At 44.2% G+C, this 24,412-nt stretch overlaps 1 protein-coding gene across 1 annotated transcript; it reads right to left on the minus strand.

The window, feature by feature from the left end:
* Nucleotides 1-520: 520 nt before the first annotated feature.
* Nucleotides 521-16,996, minus strand: DDAH1 (dimethylarginine dimethylaminohydrolase 1). The gene is made up of 5 exons (XM_009884717.1): nucleotides 16,897-16,996; nucleotides 15,644-15,717; nucleotides 14,928-15,047; nucleotides 1,533-1,676; nucleotides 521-1,098 (listed from the first exon to the last, which is right to left on the minus strand). Exons 1-5 carry the CDS (start codon nucleotides 16,985-16,987, stop codon nucleotides 982-984), a joined length of 546 nt encoding a protein of 181 aa, XP_009883019.1. The 5' UTR covers nucleotides 16,988-16,996; the 3' UTR covers nucleotides 521-981.
* Between the last annotated feature and the right edge of the window lie 7,416 nt (nucleotides 16,997-24,412).

Here is a 24,412-nt window from a genome sequence, read left to right on the forward strand (position 1 = left end):
ACCCTTTTCTTTTGAATTTTTCTAGTAAATGGCCTCCAAAAGAGGAGAAAACAGAAAGGAGAGACAGAAATAAATAAAAAAGTCAACAAAGAGAATTACACTCCACCCCCACCTTTTAGACTACTTTTGTAGGTTTAACTTTTCCAAAAGCATCTCAGTCTTTCATTTTTGTGATCAGGGTGCTCCCTGGGATGTGGGCTTTTTGAAAACTCCTCTTCCATTCTCACCAAATTGAAAGTCATGGCATTAGTGGCAAACTGGGACCTGGACTTGCGGGATGTTATCTTGTGTGGCTGCATTACTGTCTCTTTTTCTGTCATTCAAGTTTCCCAGGCAGACATTTGCCCTCCCGTCTGAGGGAGCTTTTTCTGAAGTTGCTACCTGATGTCTAAAACTGATTCCAGCCACAACAACGTGATATGGCCGAGACAGTGAGCACAGACCATCGCCCACCATTCCGGCTAGTGTATGGAGAAGCTTCCCTACCACACAAGATACCAAATTCATAAGCCTACCGAGTTTTCTTCAGTCCCCCCAATACCTTGCATTACTGAAAATAAAGAGGACCAAGGAAGGAAAAAAAGATGCAGAGCAAGGAAGCACGAGAAAAAAAGACAGGAGAAGGGAACAGTGTAAAGACAACAGAGATGCTTGAAATGTTGAGAATTAGTTGGTTTTCATAAAATTTTCACACAGATATGTTAAAACACTAAAGCTAGGGGTTAGCCATTATAAATGTCTTCTGCTAGCCCATGGGACTAACATATTTCAGAGTTATGAGCCCCCCAACAAACCGTACATCCATCTTAAATACCATCTGCAAGGACATGATAAAAATACACAAAGCAAAAAATTTGTAAACAAGGGTTAGTAGCACAGTGGTACAGTAGATTGTCAATAAAAACAATAAAAGTGTGGATACAGATTCATCTACCTTGTGTGTAACATTATTGCCAGGTACAAGGGAGGGACTCTGTAAACTCATAATTCTGAAGTTTTGTTAATAAGCACAGAGCAACAGGTGAGTGCCCCATCTACTTTCTCCAGTTCTGTGTTGGCTATTGGGATCAACATGTGGTCCTTCAGTTTTTCAAATACCTGTTCAGGAAAGAAAACGGAACAGAAATCATTACATTTCACATGTCTCTATTTTCCCTTTTCTTAATTATTTACAGAATGAACATGTGTGGATTTATCGGCAGGTGCTAAGCCGGCTCGTCATTTATAAACACTATCATTTACAGTGTATGTGGCCTTCTCGCTATTGGATTCACACACATCAGTACTGCAGTGAGGGGAACTGTTGATATGTCCCAGTTATGCAGAAGCAGCATCAGAGGCACATGAGAGAAAGTAATTAAATCAGTAGCGCAGATGAGAACAGAGCCCAGGCCTCCCACCTTTCGCCATCTGGTATTTCCATGACGGGATACAACAGCCCATTCTCAAAAGCACTCGGTTTCAATTCCCACCGCTTCCCAGTGAGGCCGGGATGCTGGGGCTCTCCCAGGCACCCCCAGCGCGGCTCTCACCTTTGCGCTCTCCGGGTACTCCTCGGGGGCTCGGTGCAGCAGGACGTGGCCTTTGCTGGGAATGTTTAAGTAGATGCAGTTTGCTGCAGCATCGTCGGGCACCGTCAGCTTGTCGTAGCGGTGGTCGCTCATCTGTTGCATGGTCTGTCAGGAGACACAAAGCGCAGCTATTTAGACCAAACACATTAGCAGCCCCAAACAAATGGGAGAACAGAGCTTTCCAAAAATAGCTAATTGTGATTGGCAAGTTAGCCAAGGGCCATTTTGCTATGCAGCAAGTAAGGAGATCTCTTTTCATCTCTGCTCTTCAAGGAAGAATCTAACTGAAATGAGCAGTAGCAAACCTTTGTGAAATGGTTCCTGCAAGCAGCAGGATTAAGCAGGGCACTCAGTAAGCATCTTCTGTAGGGTCTTTTCCTCAAGGAATGCACATTGACTATGCAAAACTCCTGCTCACATTGATGGAAACTATAGGTGCTCAGCACCTTCAAAAAAAGCAGCCATCACTCAATATTTATAAAATGAGCGTGAATTAACACAAACAGGACAGGAACAGTTCCCAACTTGGACATCAGCCCAATCTTAATTCTTTTCAAGGACCGCCTTTCTGCTTTCCAAGCAGTTCCTCTTTCACTAAGCACCTGTGCCGGGGAGCGAGAAGGCATGTCTGCGCTAATCCTCGTTCCCAAGGGGACAGCACAATAACCCCCTCAGAACAGTAGAGCTGGTGGGTTTCAGAGGTTTGGTTTATAAATATGGGGCTCATACACAAATTTGGATCCTCTCCGGAATTTCAGAGACAGAGACTCTCAACACACAAGAAGCCTGAGATCCCATGTTTTGGATCAGGCTCAACTTTTTAATAAAGATGGGAAAAGCCTGGAGACAAGACGCCTGACTCTCCATTGTACTGTTCCAGCTTTACATCAGCTTCACCCCGACAGAGACCTGGGATAACGCAGAAGCGAACAACGCTCACGATCAAAAACTTTGGTCCTACTGAAAGCTTAAGCAAATTCAAGTGTGTCAGTTTCTCTCCTAGCCCCCCTACGTTCCCACATACATTGCAAGACACAAACAGAAAGAAAAGGGTGGGGTTTTTTCAGCTTAAAAATACTCACATTAATATTATCTTAAAAATAAACTGCTAACAAAATTTTTCAACTAAATTCCCATCTCAGGGAAACCCCACAAATTTACATCACAGAGCAGAGAGCAGACTTCGATTTTACACACAGTTAAATCTTTAAATTATTTGCAAGTTCATGTGTACTACTTCTCATTCATTAAAAAAATATTATATGGAACTGAATTATAATGAGGATCTACAACATATTGGGAAGCAAAAAAGCAACTCACACTTGCACACACCTACAGTAAGTAATTCCTTTATAGGTCTGGATACATTTTTCATGTTGTAGCCTGAGTCATCCACATCCCGCAGAGAACATGAAACTCACAATGAAGAATGCCATGCATTCTTGAGGAAGTGTTATCAGATTGTCATTTCTTGTTCCTTCTGAAGTTACGAAACTTTCCTGAGTTCCCAAGGTCACATCTACCTCCATAAAAGGTTAATGTGTTTTTCTGGGGAAAAAAATCTTTGCACCTTTACTTCACCAGATGTATTTTTATTACTGTGCTTACCATGGTTGACTTTCCTAATTATAATTTTGTTTCTGTTGTGTTGCCAAGATGTATTTTACTATGATTTCCTTGATACTGCAGACATCTAAGCAGCAGGTGACATGCTTACACCCAGTGCAACTCTTCTCCCTGGTAACCAGAGCCAGCAGACTCGTCCTCTACCTGCAGCTTCTCTTTTCTTCCCTACCTAATCTTTTTAAGCCTGGATTAAGGAAACATATTTATTAAATCTGCACTGAGATACACGTATCAGTAGAGGAAAAGCCACCGTGCCTGGATTTCGCTCAGCTCCCAAACAGTTGTGCTTTCTCCAGTCCTTGTTGGAAACGGAATCCCCATATTGTAGGTTTTCTGTAGGAACAGCTCATTCATCAAAAATACATTGTGAATCACTGTGAAACATTTCCATATGAAATTATAAATGAATTCTTAAGCAGAAGGGTATGGACACATCTCCCATTCATTTGCTTCTGCAAAATGCTGAAGTGAGAAGAAGCAGCAGTAAGCAGAAATGAAGAACAAGCGGCAGGGCTCTAGCTGCGCCTCAGGAAGCAGCTTCGGGGAGCCTGGGAGCGGATGGTGAGGGCATGTTAGGAGGATTGTTTTCAAGATTAAAAAGCACAGAAGTGGTGGCCGAATTAATTCAGAAACAACTGAGAAAAAATGAGTGTGAAAGTAAGATGAAGCAGTATGGGAGTTTGAGTACATGGCTGCGACAGTGGGAGTGGGGTGTCAGCTAGTTCAAACAACACTGCAAGAAAGCATTTGTTAGTAACCGGAGGTTTGACAATACAAGATTACTCTCTTCCTCGGCTCTTAAGATAAGAAGGAAATCATATTTGCAAGCTTTCGTTGCTGTTACAACTATGCCTGCATGTTGGAAGTAAAATTTCAAAACCCACTTTCTTGAGAGCGCGCTCAGGCAGTAACACCCCAAACCTGCCCCACAGGGAGGCTCTGGGTGCAGCAGAAACGCACTGATGCGACCCCTGGGGTTATCCATATTTGTATGTACATTAAGTCATTAAGCACATGTGCCTGGCCAGATAGAACTCCAAGGCAGAGGAAGAGAAAAGCAAGGACTTTTGATTGTATTTTCTATCAGATACACCCCAAAAATATATGTTCTTTGGGAAATGACAAGCTTACCAAGACTATAGCGCTCGCACAATCCTTTTGCGGAGGGCTGGCTTTCTGCCCATAAACGAATGACCAGCTACGTTAAGAGCCAGGCATTTCCCGCATGCCTAGTTTTTCTGGGAATTTTCTTCAGCCTGAAAAGGGTAATTTTCATTGCACATTCTCTCAGGCCTTAGTCATGCTTTCCTTATGTTGAAGTCATTCGCATAGCCTAAAATGCCTTTCCTATAGTTTTTTTACAGTGTGTCCTCAGGCAACTGAGGTAATGGATAAGCTAAATAATCCTAAATATGAAGCAGCATTATGCACGAAGGAAAAATGCACACGCATTTAGAGCCTATTATCACTGACAGAGTTAAGATGACCACATGCACTTTCAAAACAGGCCAAGCCTAGTTACAAATTTTCCCCCTCCATGAGGAAGGTCCCCGTCTGAGCCCTGCGGCCATCCGGGACCTACTCACAACCCAGATTGCTGCAGGACAGACAGCGACCAAACCCACCACACCTGCAATGCGCCTTTATCTCCAACACGCCACAAGCGAAACCAGACACAGCGAATGTTCTTCTTGCTAACACAGCAGTGAACACTGCACTTAAAAATGCCCATGTCATGTTGATAGAGAAGCAGAAGTGCAGATATTCAGGGTCTGATTTTCATTTTTATTAGCTCCTGGCTCTCCTGGCCCCCAACATTTAAAAGACAAATCAAACCTAAGCCCAAGTCCATAACCCTACACCCACAGGATCATTCCCTCACCAGCTTTCAGCTACCCTTTCCTAAATCCTTCAAGTCACAGGATTCTTAAAGAAAGCTATTCACTTTACACTATCCCATCTCTTTTTCTTCTTTCCAAGCATATTAAGGTTTGGCCTGTTTTACACTGATGCTTAAGTAACATTTGGCTTGGGTTACAGTGCAAATTGGAACACTTTAATCCAAGAGATTGAAAGTTGTCAGAAAAGATTAAGCTACACCAAGAATTTGCCTACAAAGATGAAAATGAAGTGGTTTTGTAGTGCGGGGCACCGAACACTGATGAGAAGAATAACTCAGGTATATGCAGCCACTTCCACCCATGTTGGCTGGCAGTTTGGAAGGACAGCGTGCTTCTCTTCTGCTCGGAGGAAGGACCACTTGTCTGGGAGCAACGTCAGGCTTACACCCTTACACGCTCAAGGCAAAAGACAAGGACAGGCAACCTGGCCAGTACATTGCTATCTGGAGGGAGGACGCAGAGAAAGGTGAATTATTGCTTGCTTCTTGGAAAATACTGCTGATTATCAAACCTGCCATTTTTTAATGCTTGCAGAACCTGGAAGAGCTTCTTTAGTGCTGCATGATGGGGGTCCCCAGCTCCTCATCAGAAGTGATGACATCCCACTTCTGGATCCTAAGACAAGCACTGGAGGAGACTGAGATCTGGTGTGCGGTTCCTGGGAACCTCAACTCATCAGCTGTCATACAGAGCAATACCACCTACAGCATTGCCCTGGGAGTCTGTCCAGCTGGCTTTTAAACCTGTAGCAAGGTAGCTTCAGAGTTCAGAAACATACTGTGTGAGGAATCATTTCTTTCCCTTTTTTGAACTTGCCCCTTGCCTTTAGAGCTCCCCTGGTTCTTGCACTGGAAAAGACAGCAAACAATTGATCCCCAACTGCTTTTTCCACACCATCCTTGATTTTACAGGCACTCATCAACCCATATTTGTTGTCTTTTTTTCAGGTTATAGCCTTAGCTTGCTTAGTCTGTCTCCTTAGGCAAGCTGTTCAAGGTATCTGTCCATCCTTATTGCACTTTTCTGAATCTTTCCAGTTCTACTCTATCTTTTTTGGAATGAAGGGATCGTGCAATGCAAAGTGCACACAACAGCCAACATGCAGATGCACCACAGGTTTAATTAGTGGCATAATCATGTTTTCCATTTGGTTTTCAGCTGAGCTGGCAATTTCAACCAGCCCAGGATCTAATTTCTGTGGTAATGATCGGTCAGAGCACATTATTTCTTATGTGATGTTCACATTGTGATTCTCCCTGTCCCTGCTGCACATCACTTTACACTTATCTACACTGAATTTCATTCATTTTTTTATTGTGCTGTCTCTGGCTGTTATGTTCTTCCTCGCTGCTTCACATTTGGAGAAAAAATTGGCACTGGAGAGAGAAAGCAACAGCCTTAGGGTTCAACACAAGGAAGTGCAGGACAGAGTGGGGCTGGAGAGCTATGCCATGGTGCTGCGCGCCTGGGTGCGGGGACTCAGCCTGCTATACAAACAATGCTGCCCAACAGCTTCTCAGAGTTCCCTTGAAATGCAGCAGTGCCAACAGCAACCATAAACAGTTGGCCAGGCCAACCAGAGGGGACAGAAAAGCAGAGCTTTCCAGTGATCTCGCTTGAATGTCAAGATCTATCAGGAGAGTCATCCCAGCAATGCAGACAGGCCGGAGAGGTAACAGTGGGGTAGACTCAGTAGGAAGGGGACAAGACAGCCACTTTGAGCAGCATAAATCACAGTAGAATGATCTGAGACTTCTTGTCAGGTATTGAAAAGTCTGCTGGAGATAGAGGATAGGACAGACCCTGTGGATGCCAAAGCAGGATCCCACAAATACAACAGAACAACTGCACACTAGATCTATTTGAAATGAGCAATGCCCCAGTCTAACATGGTCAATAGGCTAAATTTCTTAGCCCATTCACAGCCAGAGCGTTTCCACCTACCACCCACGTTCTCAGCAGCTGGGCTTTGGGCCCCTCCTCCCTGCTGCACCCTCTCAGTCATGTTTTCCAGAAGGCAGAGTTCTTTAAAGCAACCTCTCCCACCCCGTTCCTCGGCTTTTCCTGGCCCAGGACACCTTTTGCATCACCGCAGATGTGACGGGTACCACGTACCATTCACGTGCACACCTGGCGCTTCACACGCACACCTTTGAACCACCTCACGTCATGGCCACGCTGTCACCTGCGGCCAGCTCTGCCCAAGGACCGCTGCAAAGGGAAACCACAACCTGAGCAGGGAAAAAGGAAGCAGCTTACGTTTCTTGTTGTCAAGAAGGCGAGAGGACGAACATCCTGCCTTTTGGAACAGGAACCCAGCAAGAGAATAGTCAAAGAGAAAAAGCAACAAAGGAACAGAAACATGAGTCCCCATTTACGCAAGTCAAATGACATTTTCTCAGTCAGTCTCTGACCCAGCTCCCGTGGCTGACAGCCTTACTGGTGATGACAAACGTGTATTGAAAGGGACACTTTCTTGCCCTTTAAAAATATATATACATATAAATCGACTAATATAACAGTCTATTCCACAAGAATATACTTATAGACTTAGTCTATATAGACTTTTGAGTCTGTATCTTCCAAGAGACAAGATTCTCCTGCACATATGCAAACTGAAGAGCACTGATACTCAGTTAAGCACAGTACGTTTATTACTACATCTAACTTTTTAATTAAAAGAAAAACACAACTAGCTGCCTTTTCAAAATAGCAGGTCATCTAGTACTCAGTTAAGACCTCTGTACTCCGAGATGCTGTACACCCATAATTCATAAAGTAATGGAAAATCAGGAGCTGAAAGTATGCAATATCTCATAGGATCTGACCTGGAGCAAGCAAATATGAGCTAAAGGAAACTGCATGGAATTTTATAAATTGACTCATCTTCCTACCTATAAAGTTGAGAGCAGCAAAATTTCATTTTTGTACTTTTAGGGGCAAGCTGTCAATTGTTCTCTGGATTTCACTAACCTTTCTTTGTTGCTGCATTAAAGAATAGTCAGCATTCATCTGCACTTTCTGCTAATTCCCTACCTGATGTCATCCTTCTTTGGGTTATTAATATTAGGAATCATTTCCACAGCAACCCATTGTGATATCGTAAATAGAGGATTATGACTTCATGCGGGGAATAAGCAGAGGCACAAATGATGAAATCTTAAGGAAGAAGAGATAATGTTTTCAGGCAAACTTGTGCATTACTAGAAAAGACAGACACTATACAGCCAACAGGAAGAGCAGATTTAGTTGAGCTGTTTCATGCTGCCTGGGGGTTCTTTCTAAGAACACTGGAGAGATGAAGTTCTCCCTTAGGCACCCATTCTGGAGGCGCTTCTGTGGCAGAGCTGGGAACCCCTCACCTTTTATGCAGGCAAGGGGTTCTCTCATGCAGGCAAACAGTACTTGGCTTTTTAAAGCTGGCATGCTGCAGAGACTTCAGTTATACAAGACAGACTTAGAACAAAAGGCATTTAATCACTGGAATGGGGGCAACTGCCAATGCTAGAACAACTCCGTGCGCCCAAGTCTTTAAAAGCGCTGTTCTGGTCACAGCTTTGGATACAGCCCAAGGGTCTAGTTGCCCAAGAGACTACTTTCTATTTGATCCTTAAGATGCGGTTGCAATAAGCCTCCCTTGACCTCTGTCAAAACAGCATACAGAGCTGCATTTGCAATAGTGTCCTTCAGGGAATAATTTAGGGGATGAATGAGGAGCTCCACTCCCAATAGAAGATACTGAATGGGGGAGTCAAGAACAAGGGAGAGCAATCATGGCCAACCTTTTATTGAAAGTGGGGAAAAAAAATTCAAAGGTATTTGCTGAAGTCATGATATTGCACTACTGTGCACATTCTGATACACTCCTGACCATAATGAAATCCCATTGACTAACAAGGCTGGAGCCCAGGATACCAAGGACAAGCTCAGAAGTGCAGATGTCACCACCGCTCCGGGCCCCACCGGGGCAGGTCTGTCCTGGGGACACGAGGGCTTACAAGCTCAGCTGCATTACCTGCTCTGCCTCGCACACCCCTCCTGGCAATGCCGCTCAGTCCTGACATCTGCCACAGCCACACTGCCCTTGTAATTAGCATCTGTTCCTCTGTAACAACCAGGTGAAATCCCAAATGTTTCACTTGAAACCAGGAAGTACTTCATTATCCCAGATCTTGGAGGGAATACCCCAGATATAGCAACCACAGGGATTAAGCTCAGGCCATAAGAAAGGCTGAGAGAGTTGAGGCTGTTCAGCCTGGAGAAGAAAAGGCTCCAGGGAACCTTACTGCAGCCTTTGAATACTTAAAGGGAGCTTACAAGAAAGATGGGGACAAACTTTTTAGTAGGGCCTGTTGCGACAGGACAAGGGGTAATGGCTTTAAACTGAAAGAGGGTAGATTTAGGCTAGATATAAGGAAGACATTTTTTATGATGACGGTGGTGAAATACTGGAACAAGTTACCCAGAGAGGTGGTACATGCCCCATCCCTTTAAGGACATTTAAGGTCAGGCTGGACAGGGCTCTGAGCAACCTGATTAGTTGAAGATGTCCCTGCTCATTGCAGGGGAGGTTGGACTAGGTGACCTTTAAATGTCATCTTTCAACCCAAACTATTCTATGATTCTATATGGTGGGATAAGTGCTCTCTACGTTGCAGCCCTCGCCCTTAGACGGGTTTTCCACCTTCCTTCTAAGTCCTCTGATCCCTTTTGAGATCCATCAGTAACCACAAGGCACGCAGCATTACCCCAGAGCAGTGGGGTCAGCTGGAGGCTTTCTCTACCGGTCCTTTGCGGAGTGCCTGACATCAGAGCCTACCCAGAGGACACCCCTCATTTCACAACGGGTGAGAGAACAACTTCATTAGCAGGCACTTGCTACAACTACAACACGTACTGCTTGCAAAGGAATAGCTGAGATGCTAAAGCTGGGAACAACACGTGTAACCCTCAGATCCTTTGGGACTGCTGCCAAGTTATCCAAAGGGTGACAGAAAAAGGTTTGACTGTAGACAAAGCTTCTTAAACCAAGGACTCTGTCCACCATCATCTGCCGCTGTCCAAGTCTTCGCTCATCACAGGGGACATGCAAGGGATTTGTGCTCCATACCAACCAACACAAACAGCCAATGGCAGAAATGTGGCTTTTCAGGATTTAGTGTAGAACGAGAGAGTATAGAACGGAGTGTGTAACAGATGCTGTGTCACTGTTCCTGTTGCCATCTTGCCTGACATTTGCTTTTGCTGCTGGAACCTGAACTGCATTGAATCCCAGGCCAGTTCCTGCTCATCTGCTGTCCCAGCAACACCCCAGGGCTGTATCCCTTGCTGTGGAAAACGCGGTGCGGAGCATTCACCCGCAGTGCTGCCCTGTCACCTCCCTACGCGGAGGCCAGCACTGTCACAGCCTGGATTTGTCCTCATTCACTCACAGTAAAGGTCAGCTACTCCAACAGTGCAGGATCAGAGCCCAAAGGTGAAACATTTGGAGGAAATCCTGGCTTCACTAAGGGAACAGAAAAATAATCCCAGGCTTTACTGGCTCAACAGCCATGGCCAATGTTCAACTATAGAGTTATATGTATGGAATTACAAAAGGCCTTAAATAGAAGAAGTAATTAAATGCACGCTGAAAACAGCAGAGCGAAGTTAAAGTTTCAGATGTGACAGCCACTACAGGGCTCGGTAGTCTCTGCAGTTAATTTGTCTCTCTCTTTCACCCAGTTTCCTTGAGTGCCATGTTTCAGCTGCAGTCCAAATATTCTATTCTTGCCAGAGCCTGAAGAGGATTTGGTGGTTAAAATGTCACTTCTGATTTATTATCTGCTTTTAGCATGTGCTCTACAATCCTAAACTCTGCGCACTCATTTCCTACCTCACTTGCAGTGCTTTACATTACACACACAGCACTAAACTCATGATCAATTGCACTCTGCTGTATGTGAGCACCAGATGCAATCTCTTTCTCTACTTTTAAAGTATTGTAAGGATATACGAGTTGCACTGGTAAGAACAATCAAGAAAAATTTCTCTTTCAAACAAGATTGTTAGTAGGAAGATAAATCCTATTTTAAATATCAATTGCTAGCATAGCATGACATAGTAGTTCACTTGTTGCCTAACAAGACACACTACAGAATGAAAACAACTCAACTACCAGAGATGGTTAAGGACAGCTTAATCATCTTGCTTGTATGATTGCATTTCCAGAGCAGACATGAAAAATGGCAACAAAGGAGAGGTTTAAAATAACAAGCTATCACAGTACAGGAGTGGCATGCTGGGCTGTAACAGGCAAATGACTCAGTAGAAGCTCAGGGGACCGTACTGCCACACAAATTGCGATGGGTAACGAGAGGAGCAGCTGACAGCACTGCTCTAGCTCAGTCGATCTGGTGAAATCAGAAAGCAGCTTTTAATTCTGAGTATCAGTGCCTCATAGGGATCCTATTGCAACTGCATTTCCACAAGACTGAAAGAAACTGATTACCAACTGATTTTTTGTTTTTCTTTGGAGGCAGATGAACAAACACAAAGAAATCACTGAGGTCAAAAAGCAAGAATTCAAACATTAGAGGAAGGTAGTGACAAGCAGCACTGCCAACTCTGATTTCCCAGACAAATGCTTCACCCATTTGTTTTCCAATAATTTCTCTGAAGAGTTTTAGACTCCTGGAAAACAGCTAGAGGTTCACCAGGATGACAGTGGAGTCGGATCCAAGACACTGAGGAAGAAACACACTCTGGGTAACTTTGTATGTTGCTCTGACTGCGACGTCGTTGCCTGATGTAACCTGTCAGCTCACTGGGAACACGAGAAGGGCGCATGCTATGGCACAAAACTGCTGCTCTGGGCCAGAGTCCTTAACCTCAGCTGGCAGGGCGTGAGCAAACACGCCTGTCACGAACATGTAAACGTGCTGCTAAATCTCCAATGCAGAGAAACACACAGAAAACTGACATAGCTGATTTTTTTAAAGGATATCCAACAATCAAAGACTGCTAGATTACCTTTTTAATTACCATTTTTCTTTTTAAAATGTATCTTCTTTTTACTGTACCTCAATTAATGCTGGTATTCACTTGGCAGCTAGTAACCAGCAACATTTAATCAGCTTATCCAAAAAATATTTTTGGCTACAATAGCTAAATTGATGCACTGCAACATGATTAGCCGAGCTGTGCAAAAGGCTTTAATCAAACTGATGAGTTCTCAGATTAGTCCTGGCTCAAGTTCAAATTGCAGCTCTGAGCAACTAGTATTGTACTTGACTTTTGTTCATGTTTATAAACACTCTATACAAGTGTAGGGCTGTCTGGATATCTGCAAACTTCATCAGGCTGCTGCTCACGATGCATTTCGAGTTTGAGCCTGAATATTTAGGATAGCGCATATTTCACAGGGAAAGATGCAGGGCATTTTCCATCCCCGACTAAATCAATCTCACAGCATCAAGAACGTCAGACCTTTACAACCAAAACTATTTGTCATGAGTTTCTCAGGGGAGAAGACATGGGTGATAAACTGGGAATGTGCTCCCAGAGCTTCACGTAGTGATTTCTAGTAAGAGAGTAACTTTGACAGCTTGTTCAAATGAATGAGCAAACTTAAAGCCACTCCAGACTATGTGGGAAGCCAAGGGACTGTCCTCTTGTTTAAGAGCTCCTCTAAGCTCACACGGAGCAATCAGGATGCTATTCTATTCCCTTAATTGCTGCCAGGCTGCAAGTCTAAGCCAGCCAAGACTGCACTTTCCTGGCCTCCATAATTCAACCCATGTCCAGCATGGGAGATTCTGAGATTTGAAACGTCAGTTTTATCTTAGCTGTGGACTGAGACATTTTAAATCTTGAACTGTAACAAGATAAAAAAGAAAAAAAAAACACCACCAAATCTCTGCCGAGCTCTGATAGTAAAAATGATGCTGCTGGGAAATGAAAAGTCTTAGGATTATGCCCACGAGGAATATGTATAAGATCTGTAAAGCAAATGTGCAATGAAATATAGCAGCATGGCAGTAAGGACAAGAAGTCTCTCAGGCCTCCACCTTGCAAATACTTAAGGATGTAAATAAAGTTAAAGTAATAAATATCACTAGGTTACTGAAGTCCAGGAGGTGTACAAGATGTGCAGGATGGGTTCCTAAGCTCTTTGGGGGCCAGGGATGTTGATTTTAGGGTTACATACTATTTCTGTTGTAAATGTTCTGCCTGGCACAGATTCAGGTCAGTAGCTTTGGGCACCAACAGCAGTGCTGTTCTTTAAAATAACTCCTGCTTTTGAATCAAGGCAAGAGGTACAAGTTGGGTTGCGTAAGTTGCATTTAAATTGAGCAGATTTCAGAGAGCTTTCTCACTTGTCAAGCAGAGCTATCACCACCCCTCCTCATTTACTCTAAGGGACACACAGCTGGCTTCCTCCATGTGTCAGTGATCATGTTGCATCAAGGAGGCTTCTGCAAAGCCAAAGAACAAAGCCTGCACTTAGGTTCTTATTTATTGGCAAAAGAATCAGTATAATCATAAGCTGAAAATTTGGGACTTGCTGCCATCACTGAAAAGTAGACTTTGGTTTAACCTTTGAAGGGAAGTCCTGATAAAAACGTGTAGGACGCTTAGCTGTAATGCTTTCAGACATGCCCTGGCTTACCCGCGTCTCAAACCAAATCATGCAGGATGGTAGGTCCCAATTTATCAAGAGGGACAAACACCTTCAAGCTTCACTTCAGGTAAAGTCTTAATTGCACTTTGCTGTTTTGGTGTCCCAGCCGAAGTTTCTGCTGCAAAGCATCAGTGCCTGCGGCTGTGCTACCACACAGGAGCAGAGATGCTGATCTCTCAGGCGAGCTGTCTCATTGCCTGTGTGTGTAATGAGATTCATGGCCTCAGGTGTCTCTGTGCCTACATCTCTGAAAAAGCTTAATTTGGTAGATTTGCTCTGAACACACCCAGCAGGCAGGAAAGCCACTAAGCCCAGTGCAAACCACAGGAGCAATAAACGTTTCCCATTGAGGATGATGCTGGTAGTACAGCACTGACCTGCTACACAACGGATTACTGGTTCACAAGTGTGCCAGCAAAGAAAGACCCAAATTCATGAGGCCTCTTAGCCTGAGGGTTCAAACCCACACCTCCTGCTTTAAAGGAAAGTGTTCAGAGACTTACATTATCAACAAGGCTGGGGTGAGACTGCTCTCCCTCTTTTCGGCTGTTATGAGACCTTCATGGGACCAGAGAGGAAAAAGTGTGACCAGGAAGGAACTTGACTTTGCAGCCAGGTGATGGAGAAGGAGGGATGGGAGTCCTGGACTCTGATCCCCATGGCTGGAGTTACTTACTCATTTTAACCCAAAAGTCTACACTGCAAAATGCGTACACAGGTCATTTTTGCAACAGGGATCAGACCACTCTCCCTCCTCCTTCATGCCAAAACTTTTACTTACCCTCTGGCAATTTTAAAAGCCACATTTCCTCATGGCAACATCTGAAGTAAACATCTCCTACCACTCTGATTGTATCTCCTTCCTCCCTCCTGTCCCCAAATTACCATCTTTTTAGTCAACAAAGCTGTAAGTAATAACCTGCAGAATTCATTTTAACCTGTACAATCAATTTATGTCCTGAAGATAGCTAAAACTAAATTAACATCAATGTTCTCTTGCCTGATGTAAACATTCTTTATGGTTTGCACATACAGGACACCCAGAGATGTACTGATTACCTCTTTCATTGATCTATATCTATTTTAAAATTCCATCATCCTTGAGCAGAGATTAAAAACAAAACCTCCCCAAATCTGGTATTTAGATATTTTTCTTATGTGCTTTACCTTGAGGGCTTTCTGTGCAGCTTCACTTGATCCAATAGCAATCAAGTTTGGTCCAGCCATGCTGCAAAAGCTCTTCAGATGCAAAGAATCATGAACAGGGACTGTGGAGACAGCATAATCCTGTACAGGAGTGAAGAATAGTTGCTATAAATATTCTTAAATTGTCCTAATTCTATAATTATACTGAGACCTTCCATAATTACTTCTACTCTCAGCAAATTAACAATAGCAACATATCCCAGGGCAGAGTGTCAACTGTTTAAGTATGACATACCCCTCTGGACCAGCTTGTCTTGTCTGGTGCACTGGAGTAAAACCCAGAACATGTTTCAAATATTACTATTGTTGCAACTGCAAAGGAATACATTAAAATGCGTAATTAAACAGTATGTACATAAAACCTCTCCAGGGACCAGCAATAAGAACTTGTTGCTGATACATGAGAACATTAAGAACATGAGTGTTGATATGGTCTCAAGTAGTAACAGCCTCCCACTATCCAAGTTACTTTTATGTAGCGATCTCACATTTCAGATCCAACTTCAGCATCTGTCACTTTACAGGATACTCAAACCTTTTCAGTAACTTGGACTTTTTTTTTTAATAAGTCCTAAATAAAGCACTTGAGTATGACAAACATCTTAGCCAGTATAATTTTTAAATTGGTTCAGTGGATGATATCTTATATTTCCTGTGGCATGAGTGAATCTACAAACCTTAAATGTGTCAGCCAGAATTTCTGCACCACGTTGATTTGTCCGCCTGGAAAGACCCACAAAAAATTCTCTGCCTGGAATGACAAAATAAAAGGCAAAACAATTACATAATTACAGCTTTTTTTTTTGTTTTTTAGCCATCCAAAAAATCACCATATCAGCTCCTTCATCAGAACATACACGTTTTAAAAACAGGCCAGCTTTAGAGACATTCTGAAACAATCTTTCATAGGTATGATCTTTTATCTTTCTTTTCTCAAGTGGAATAGTAAAACTGAAAATTCGGCTTAGAAGAATGAACCTGCACTTGTGAGCTGATAATTTAAGGCGATTATCTTTTTCCAGAAGACACATTCACCAGAAGCATAAATAGCTTCCTCTTCTAAAGCCCTGCAATGGTCATTGAGTCAGGAAAGAGAACAGCTGGGCTGGATTAGCACAACACTGATTGACCATTTCTCCCTCCCTGTGAGATTTCTTCTGGTCTGGAAGGCAGCTCTGCAGCCACCGGCATCTTCCAGCTCCAGAGGAAATCAGTGCTGGATCTGCACTGCGTTAGAAAGGCCATCCTTCCTGCTCTGCCTCTTTTGAGACCCTTCTTTCCCCTCGGTGAACTAAGGCAAGCAGCCAGTCTACTGTGATGCTGATCAAAATAAACAGGCTCATTCAGCACAGGCAAGGAGCAAGCGTACGCGCAGCCGATGTGAGAAAATGCCTAATGGCTTTAATGACATAAAAAAAACACAGTCAGTGTCTTCACCTTTGAAGTCAACCATGCATATAAGTTGTCTAGTGTACGACATCTGGCAGGCAACTCCACCACTTTCTCCATAGACTAAAAATGCATTTTTTATATTTGATTCATTGAACTAGTGACAATTGTCTGCATCAAGCTTTTACAAGTCCTGAAAATGAGTCTGGTGAACGTAGCTGCTTGTAATAAGAAATATGAAACAACTGCAGGCAGTTGACTACTGAAAGCATTTTTCTTATTGGCACTTTACAAGCTAAAATAAAATTTGTATGCACAGTGCTGCTCTTTGTACTGTGTGTACTGCTACTTCATTTATTCAGGCATTAAGCAGGACATTGAGTGTTGCATTGAAAATTAATCTCTCAGCTACTTTCGTGACATTTAGTAAACAACTGATTCAACAAACCATATGAATGACATTTTATTACGCAGAAGACAGATAACATGCAGTCTTTGAGGCAGTCCAAATATGTAAAGAGCAAATTCACTACCACTATACCTGTAAATAAGACGTCTCCGCCATCCAAGGTTGCATTTTCATCTACCATCTCTACTATATTGAGGTTGAGACTTTCTAGTACTCTCTTCATGGCTTCAACCTGTTTAAAAGAGAGTTATTTAGAATATATTGTATCATTGAAAAACTACCAAAAATACATATAGTTAAGAAGAATTAAAGTCCTTTAACACGCCTTTAGGAAGGTGGATGGCTGTGTCCTTTGTGTCCCTGCACATCCCCGTTCCTCAACTCTCTCCAGAGGCCCTTGTGGTCTGGAGGGGATGGGGTGTCAAGCAGCAGTGATCGGGTTCTTGCCTTCACACAGGAACCACACAGCATCTAGGGGAGACAGATGAGGGGTCCCAAATGCACGTTAAGGCTGGTTGCTCTGCACAGTAACAGCCTCTCTTGCAAATCCTGTCCCTTGGATTTGAGCAGGAAAAAGCACCAGCAGAGGAGTGACATTCTCTCCTTCCACACTGCTCAGACACAGGACATGGCTCTACCAGCCATGGAGGTGGCAGCTCTATCCCAAGCCCTTTTTAGTTGGGGGCGGGGGGGAGAAAAGAAAAACCAAACTAGTAAATCATCTTTTTCTTTACAGTTCTGCAGCTTTACTAAGCATTAGTTCTCCTTGCACTTTTGAGCTACCTTGCTACAGAATTACAAGACCTTTCATCTCTATATGCTGCGCAGCTGGCTGGTCGCCACGGAGAGCCGCACGTGTGGCAGGGAACCTGTGGCTGCGGAGCCCATTTCCTGCTGGAAGGCGCTCCTCACGGGAGCGGGGAATGCAGCTTCAGCAGGTTTCCTCCTTACCAGCGAGGGCTGCTGAGGATGCCTATAGCAGAACCTGTTTCTATAGAGGCTCACGCCATTGGCCATCCATAAGAGAGGCTAATGCTCGCTATGTTGAAGCACCATCGTCTTGGTGCCTCATAAGCCAAAAGCAGCACCCACATGCAACCAACTGCTTACCAAAAGCTTATGGCTACAGCTTGCAGAAAAGTCAATATGAGCATGAGCTCATTCACAGAAACCTGTGAACCTGATCCCACACAGCAGCATCTTCATGTTCAGTGAAACGTCCTCACCCTGATTAACTACAGGTGCCCTGCAAGCATTAACAAATGTGCAAGACACAGTGAAGACCTGGTAGACAGCTCTGATTTTTGCATGTCCCACAGGCCATTTATTTATTTATTTAATATTCCAAGAAGAAACACAGGAAGCTAAAGCAGGTGACAATAGTTGTCTTCCAGCACCATATACCAACAGAAGCAACTCTGGCAGCACTACTCTTGGGCTCTGCCAATCTATACCCGTTGTGGCAGAGAAAGATGTGATGGTGAGGCAGCTGCCTCAGAGCAATAGCAGCACACACTTTGGAAGTGATATCTTCTCAAGAGCAGCGCTGGCTTCAGGGAATAAGGGAGGGGGCAGACGTGATCCACCTAAGCCCTCTTTTCCTGCTTATTTTCCATGACTCAGCTATGTGGCATTTGGGAGTGATCTTATTAACCCCAAAGCCCAGGCCCAAAAGGCAAGAGCAGGCCTCCATGGGCTGCCAAGACAAGTGATGTAGGTCTATAAGGGATACTATACTATAAGGGTCTACTGGGGACACCATCTTATCCAAGATTGATCTGCTCTCTGGAGGTTTCTCTTTCGCTCTAGCACATCGTCACTCTCCAGTCACTTTACAGAAAAAACCTTGAACATGCACACTGTCAAAGTAGGTGCCTCAGTTTAAAGTTGAACGGGACAAAGGCAGGCCTCTGTGCCACATGGAGAACGCTGATGGGTTACGCTGCAACACAGAACTATACCCAGGAGCTTCCTGAGACCAAGGGACTCACCCTCCCCACACAAAATCCTATCTAAAGCTCTGGTACGCAGCCTGGAGCGAGCCTGCAGCATGCCCTTTGCAGTTATTAACACTTCTTTTTGCTCCTCTGTCTTTCACTTCATGCTAAAATGACTTCAGGCTGAAACTTGGCACTCAAGAGTCTCCAGGCTTAGTAGTAAGGCTTCATCTTTCTTAGCCTTGTTGCTCTATCTCCAGTGATCTTTAAAATTAGCTTTATAAGGAGGACTGGACCTATGTGGAATTTTAAAAATAAATGGGAAACAGCTGAGTTAATATTGGAAAACTGACTGTCGCCACTGTGTATTTAGTACCATCCGTGTGCTGATAGCGGAATGATTTCTTTTGCCTGTGAACCCCAGTGGTTTTTACTGCGTCGGTGCTACATGCTTAGGAGCCTTAAGACCCCCAAAGAAGAAAAGAATTGCTGAATATGGAGTAATAGAGTCACAGCATTATATAAGAAGGTTCCCAATCCAAGAACACCCAGACTCACTGTTTAGTGCTGACATGGAGCAGACAAGCAAACTCACAACTGGGACACACTGACACACGAGTACACCAGCCACAGGCAGTTGGAATAAATAAATATCCCCACCAGACTGGGTTATTTAAGGCAGAAGTCCAAACCACAGGAAAAAACAGGATCACCCAGCCTGTTGTGTGGTCACCTATGTTCAGTTAATCCACCCCCCCTAGCAACTACCAAAACGCCAAGAAGAGAAAGCCCTTTCAGGAGACATGCTGCTGATCAGGTGCTCCCAGGAGGAGCTATCTGGGCTTGCAGAAGCAGCCAAGCCAGTAGCTGCCCCCATTTAGCACCTTCTCTGCTCCTGTCCTCCTCCCCAATACTGTCTCCACCAGCCTGGAGCATCAGCGGAACTGCAGATGTTACGGTGGCAGAGGACCCCCCCTACTTGCTTTCTGCAGGGAGAGCCAAAGCAAAAGCTTCTCTGGACCACAGAAGACCATCTGAGAGAGGTAACATGTAAAACCTAGGCCGCCTACAGAGAAGACATGAAACCTACTTTTTACTTGAGCAGTGCAGCTGTGCAAAATGCTTGCAGCATCCTGAGAAACAACTCCAATGCAGTGGGCAAAGGGCTGCAGAGCTTCCCAGGGGATGCAGGCAGGGAGGTGGCAGCACTTCACATCCCTCGGCCAGAAGGGCCAATTAATAACACTTGACTAGAGTACCAATTAAGTAAAGTGCCTAGCTAATGAGAATAGCAGAAAGTAAATACTGACTTTGGTTTTGTGATTTGAGTCATATGTATGTTTTAATCACCAGCTGCCGATTACCATTTAACCACCAGGCTGCGTCAGAGATGCCTTGAATTGTTTCTTTATTTAATTTACAGGGGTTGATGCAGCTGTAGCACAGACAGTCAGGAAAGTTATCAGAACTAAAAGTTGTCCAAAATCACAGAAAACTAGTTTGATTTCCTTCATGATTGTTCCAGGCTTTGAATTATAAGATGTTCAAGATGGTTTTCCCCAACAGTTGAGCTCATTTTAGCTTATGAACCCAAATTTAAACAAATATAATGACTGCCATATAAATAATTGGATCTTTTTTCCATGATGGGTGTTAATGAATTCAAGTCTATGGTTCAATGTTTTGCAGGGGTTTTAGGCAACCAGTAGAAATTCCTAGAGTTTTAATTGGAAAGTGCTGTTCACACGTCTGGTGACATATGCTAGGAATATCTTTCAATATCCGTTGGTTGAGTAAAATAGAAGTCTCAAGTTACTGTTTGTTTTCTATGAGCAACAACAGGAACTTCATTCCGTAGAAGCAGAAATGAAAAAAGGAGCACAAACCAAGACCAGAAGAGAAGACTTCACGTTATTAAAAAGGCAACTGGAAAAAATAACTTGTAAATACAGGATTCCAGAAAAACAAAGCCAAAAAATGAACAGCCCACCTGCTTTTGCATATAGCTGAGTTCCCTGCACATGAGATAGCACAGACTTGTATTACCCCGCCACATCATCTTTAAAGCCATCCTGCAGCAGTTCTGAGTAGAGTCTCCAACACAGCACGTCCATGGTACGCCTTTGACACACGACCATCTTGGGAACAGCACACTGCATCACTCTGTGAGTTTGGGTCAGTACGTGGTAAAGTCCACACGAGTAGCTTGAGTCTGTATCTAATCCTTGCAAAACGGAATCAAGGGCTTGGCTCCATCCTTATGCCTTCCCACATCAGGAAGGATTGTCCCACTTTCCAATGGAGCTCCCACCCCAGAGAGAGAACAAGATACAATCTCTAGCTAAGCAGGGACAATTATCCTCAAATGAGAAGTTAAAAATAGGGATGCAGCAAAGGGGTTTCATTTTACAAAGCCCTCTATCCTCCTCACATTTTACCCTCCCCAAACAACTGATATCAGTTTTTCTGAAGCATAGAGTCTTAACACATACTGGTGAGATTTTATAACGAAAGACTAACTCACAGAGCTGGCTTTGATGTATGAACAAATAACTACCTCTAGGTGCTGTTTTTTTTGGTTTTTTTTTTGGTTTTGTTTTTGTTTTTTTCCAGGAGAGAACTGGAAAAAGGTGGATGGAGAAAGTCCTCTGTAAAGCCAGTTACCCAGGAGACACCAGTAAAAAACACAAAGTATTTGGACATGATCTGCTTACAAGCACATTCACCATGAAGATGACTTACTGCTTGCTTTTATCTTAAGTAGCCAAGAGGAAAAGTCACCTACTCTCCCTTTATCTCCTTTACTTAAAAACTAAAATCCCAGGTAGTCAGAATTGTAGCACACAAAAGAAACACTCATCTGTATCCTTTAAGATTTCTGTATCGTATTATCTCAGGTCAGCTCAAGGTTTGTAACACGATATTGGGTTTTATTGTACATGTACCCATTAGTACATCAGTTGAGTGTTAAAGCTCATATGCTTTGTGTAGTGATGTTTTTTCTAATAAGCACATTCCTGGTGTGAGACGGGATGTGTCTAATCCATAGCAAAGCTGATTGAGAGACAATGGGCTCCAGCCAGCTCAGCTCTGTTTCAAGGAAAGAGGACAATAACTGCGTTTGACATTTATAAGAATCTAATTTCCTTGTGCTTTAAAAATGGAGCTCATTACCCTCCGGACTGGTGCCTTCCACCACTTACTGTAACTGATGTGCCGGGATTTTTCCTTCTCTATATTAGTATTTGATGCACTCTAAACGTAGGCTGCTTCCTAAATTATTTACTGGTCCTTTGTGCACTAACCACGTTATGGGATTTACGTTATTGACAGTAAGAAGGAAATTATCTTCTCAAAAGACAGTGGAAACAGGGAAATGATTTTGCGAGTCACAGGCTCAGCCCTGCCAAGAGCAGGGCAGCTTTTCCCCTGGGGTGCCTGGGTTGGGCAGTGGGGCCACGGGCAAGGCGCCATCGAGGCTCCCAAAAGCCCCATGGGCAGGGGCACAGCTGTGGCTCAGCAGAAGTTGTGGATGGTACCAAATCAGGCATCCCCTAATAACTGCAATTACCCATCCACCTTCGCCTCCGAGCTCAGTGAATGGGGGAAGATGTCTGCAGACCTGTTCTGAACGACAGGACGCAGAGGGATTCGGAGAGCAGAAGACCATCCATTCTAAACTGGCAGAACTGAGCTCTAAGTACTAACAGTTAGGTTCTCCAGAGACCCACTGCAGCCCTAAGAAAAAGGACACTCAGACCAAGACATATTACCACACGGTCTCCTGAAATCCTACATCGACCACCAATTTCTCAGCGGGGTAAATCACAATTATTGGGTTTCATTCTCCACTTCATTGTGTTTTAAACTGCCATTTATATCTGTGCAAAGGAAATGTCAGACTTAATATATGCAGAAGTTAGACTATGATATCTCTGAGGTGACTATTTCTGGAGCCATTAGCTCTGAGTTCACTAAGTGTCACTGCATTTTTTAGCAAGGCTCTGAGTGAAGGCTATAAATAGAGATGGACAAATCTAGGGCCAGGAAAGGGTAGGCTTCAGTTTTGCAAAACCAGATACCAGCGCTGGTTATGATCCAGGTTCTTGCCTGTCTGAATCTGCTCCATCTGGAGATGAGGAAAGTCTGTCTCCTCTTGACGATAAGCATTGCCCTTCTGGGCTTGCAGATGCTTCAAAGAAAATAAAGTAGCACTGTAATAGCTTTGAGGTTTTTGAGAAGAAAAACCCACTACTAGTTGTTTCCTTCCCTTAAGTAGCTCAGATACACACCCCACATCCCACAAATTTCTGAGATCAATATATACAAGGGTGTGTATCCCAGTGTTGATACCCAGGAAAGCTGTGGAAGAACAAGATGCTCCAGCGCTGCTAATCATGCTGTAAGAGTGTGTTAAGTGCAAGACAAGTAAGGTCAGCTCTGTCCCACAAACAGCTGCCAGCACAGCCTGGTAAGGACGCCCTGTGCCTGCCATTCCCACCCCCACCAGATGACAGACCACAGTTTGTTTTGGCAATCGATCCCCCTTTCCACCCACACAGGGCTGTTGTGTCCATCCCACTGCCTCTTTTGGCAAGAGGAGAGAAGGTGAAGATCAGCACCAGCCTGGCCCTGAAGTGAATCACCAGCTGCTCGGCAGCACACTCCTGGATGGCGTGGATGGACATGCTTCTAATGCACCAGCACAAATCGCATCCAGACTGCTCAGTTCAGAGTGATCCGAGTACGACTTCAAACTAAGCTGCGCATCCCGACACGTGGAAAAGACAGTGTTACATCAGAACCCACAGAAAACCCTTTTGGGGAGTTTCAGTTGGTCCTACCCTGCAAACCTGGAGTTCCAGGCCAGGTCCTTACCCAAATGGTGGGGCAGTTGCACCGTAGCATCAGACTTGTAGTCCCTCAGTGGCTGTACCAGAGTACCCATGAGCACACAGCCAGCACCGCTCTCGGCTGGCAGACACTGTGCTCCTTTCACCCTGCTCAGCCAGACGTGCCATCCAGCGTGCAGGCAGCATGGGTTGCCCTCAACCATTTTTCATCAAATGAGGCCATGAGAGGGCCAGGAAGGAACAGAGGTACTTCCAAGCCATGTCCTCAAGCAGAAGATAACTTGTTAGTCGCTCCCGATACACAGATGCCACACCAATGCTTTCAGATTGCAGCTCTGAGACAGTTTCAACCTTACCCAAAGCTTGCACCAAGCAGGCACAGCTTTTGGCAGAGTTTGGGTGTCTTATGAAGCACAGAGTTCAGAAAGGGCCACATGGATAATTACCCCATTCATTAATGCCCACACACTGCTAACTGTGGATCCAAACCCACTTAATACCCTACTACTGAATCACAAACTGTGCACCTAGAGCTGAGGCACCCGGTGACGAATGTCCATTGTCCCTGGAGAGGTACCTGAGATTGGGGTAAGTACAGCATGAGTAGGGATTAATGGGGAAGGGGACACATGGAAAGAGCTGGACCAGGGGCAGCAGAGAGGGACTGGCACACAGAGGAGGAGCAGAAAGTGGCAGGTGGCCTCTGAGGCTTCTTGTCCCAGAAAAGCTTCTCGGCCATGCAGGAGGGGAGCTCCAGCCTGGCAGGTCTTGGGAGGTCAAGCTGCAATCTCCTCTCTAGGTATACGCAGTTAAAAACACAATTAATCTAGGTGTCCTTGGAGCATGTTGTGTTTTAAT

Source organism: Charadrius vociferus, unplaced genomic scaffold (genome assembly GCF_000708025.1).
Source record: "Charadrius vociferus isolate BGI_N301 unplaced genomic scaffold, ASM70802v2 scaffold163, whole genome shotgun sequence".
NCBI classification, from domain to species: Eukaryota; Metazoa; Chordata; class Aves; order Charadriiformes; family Charadriidae; genus Charadrius; species Charadrius vociferus.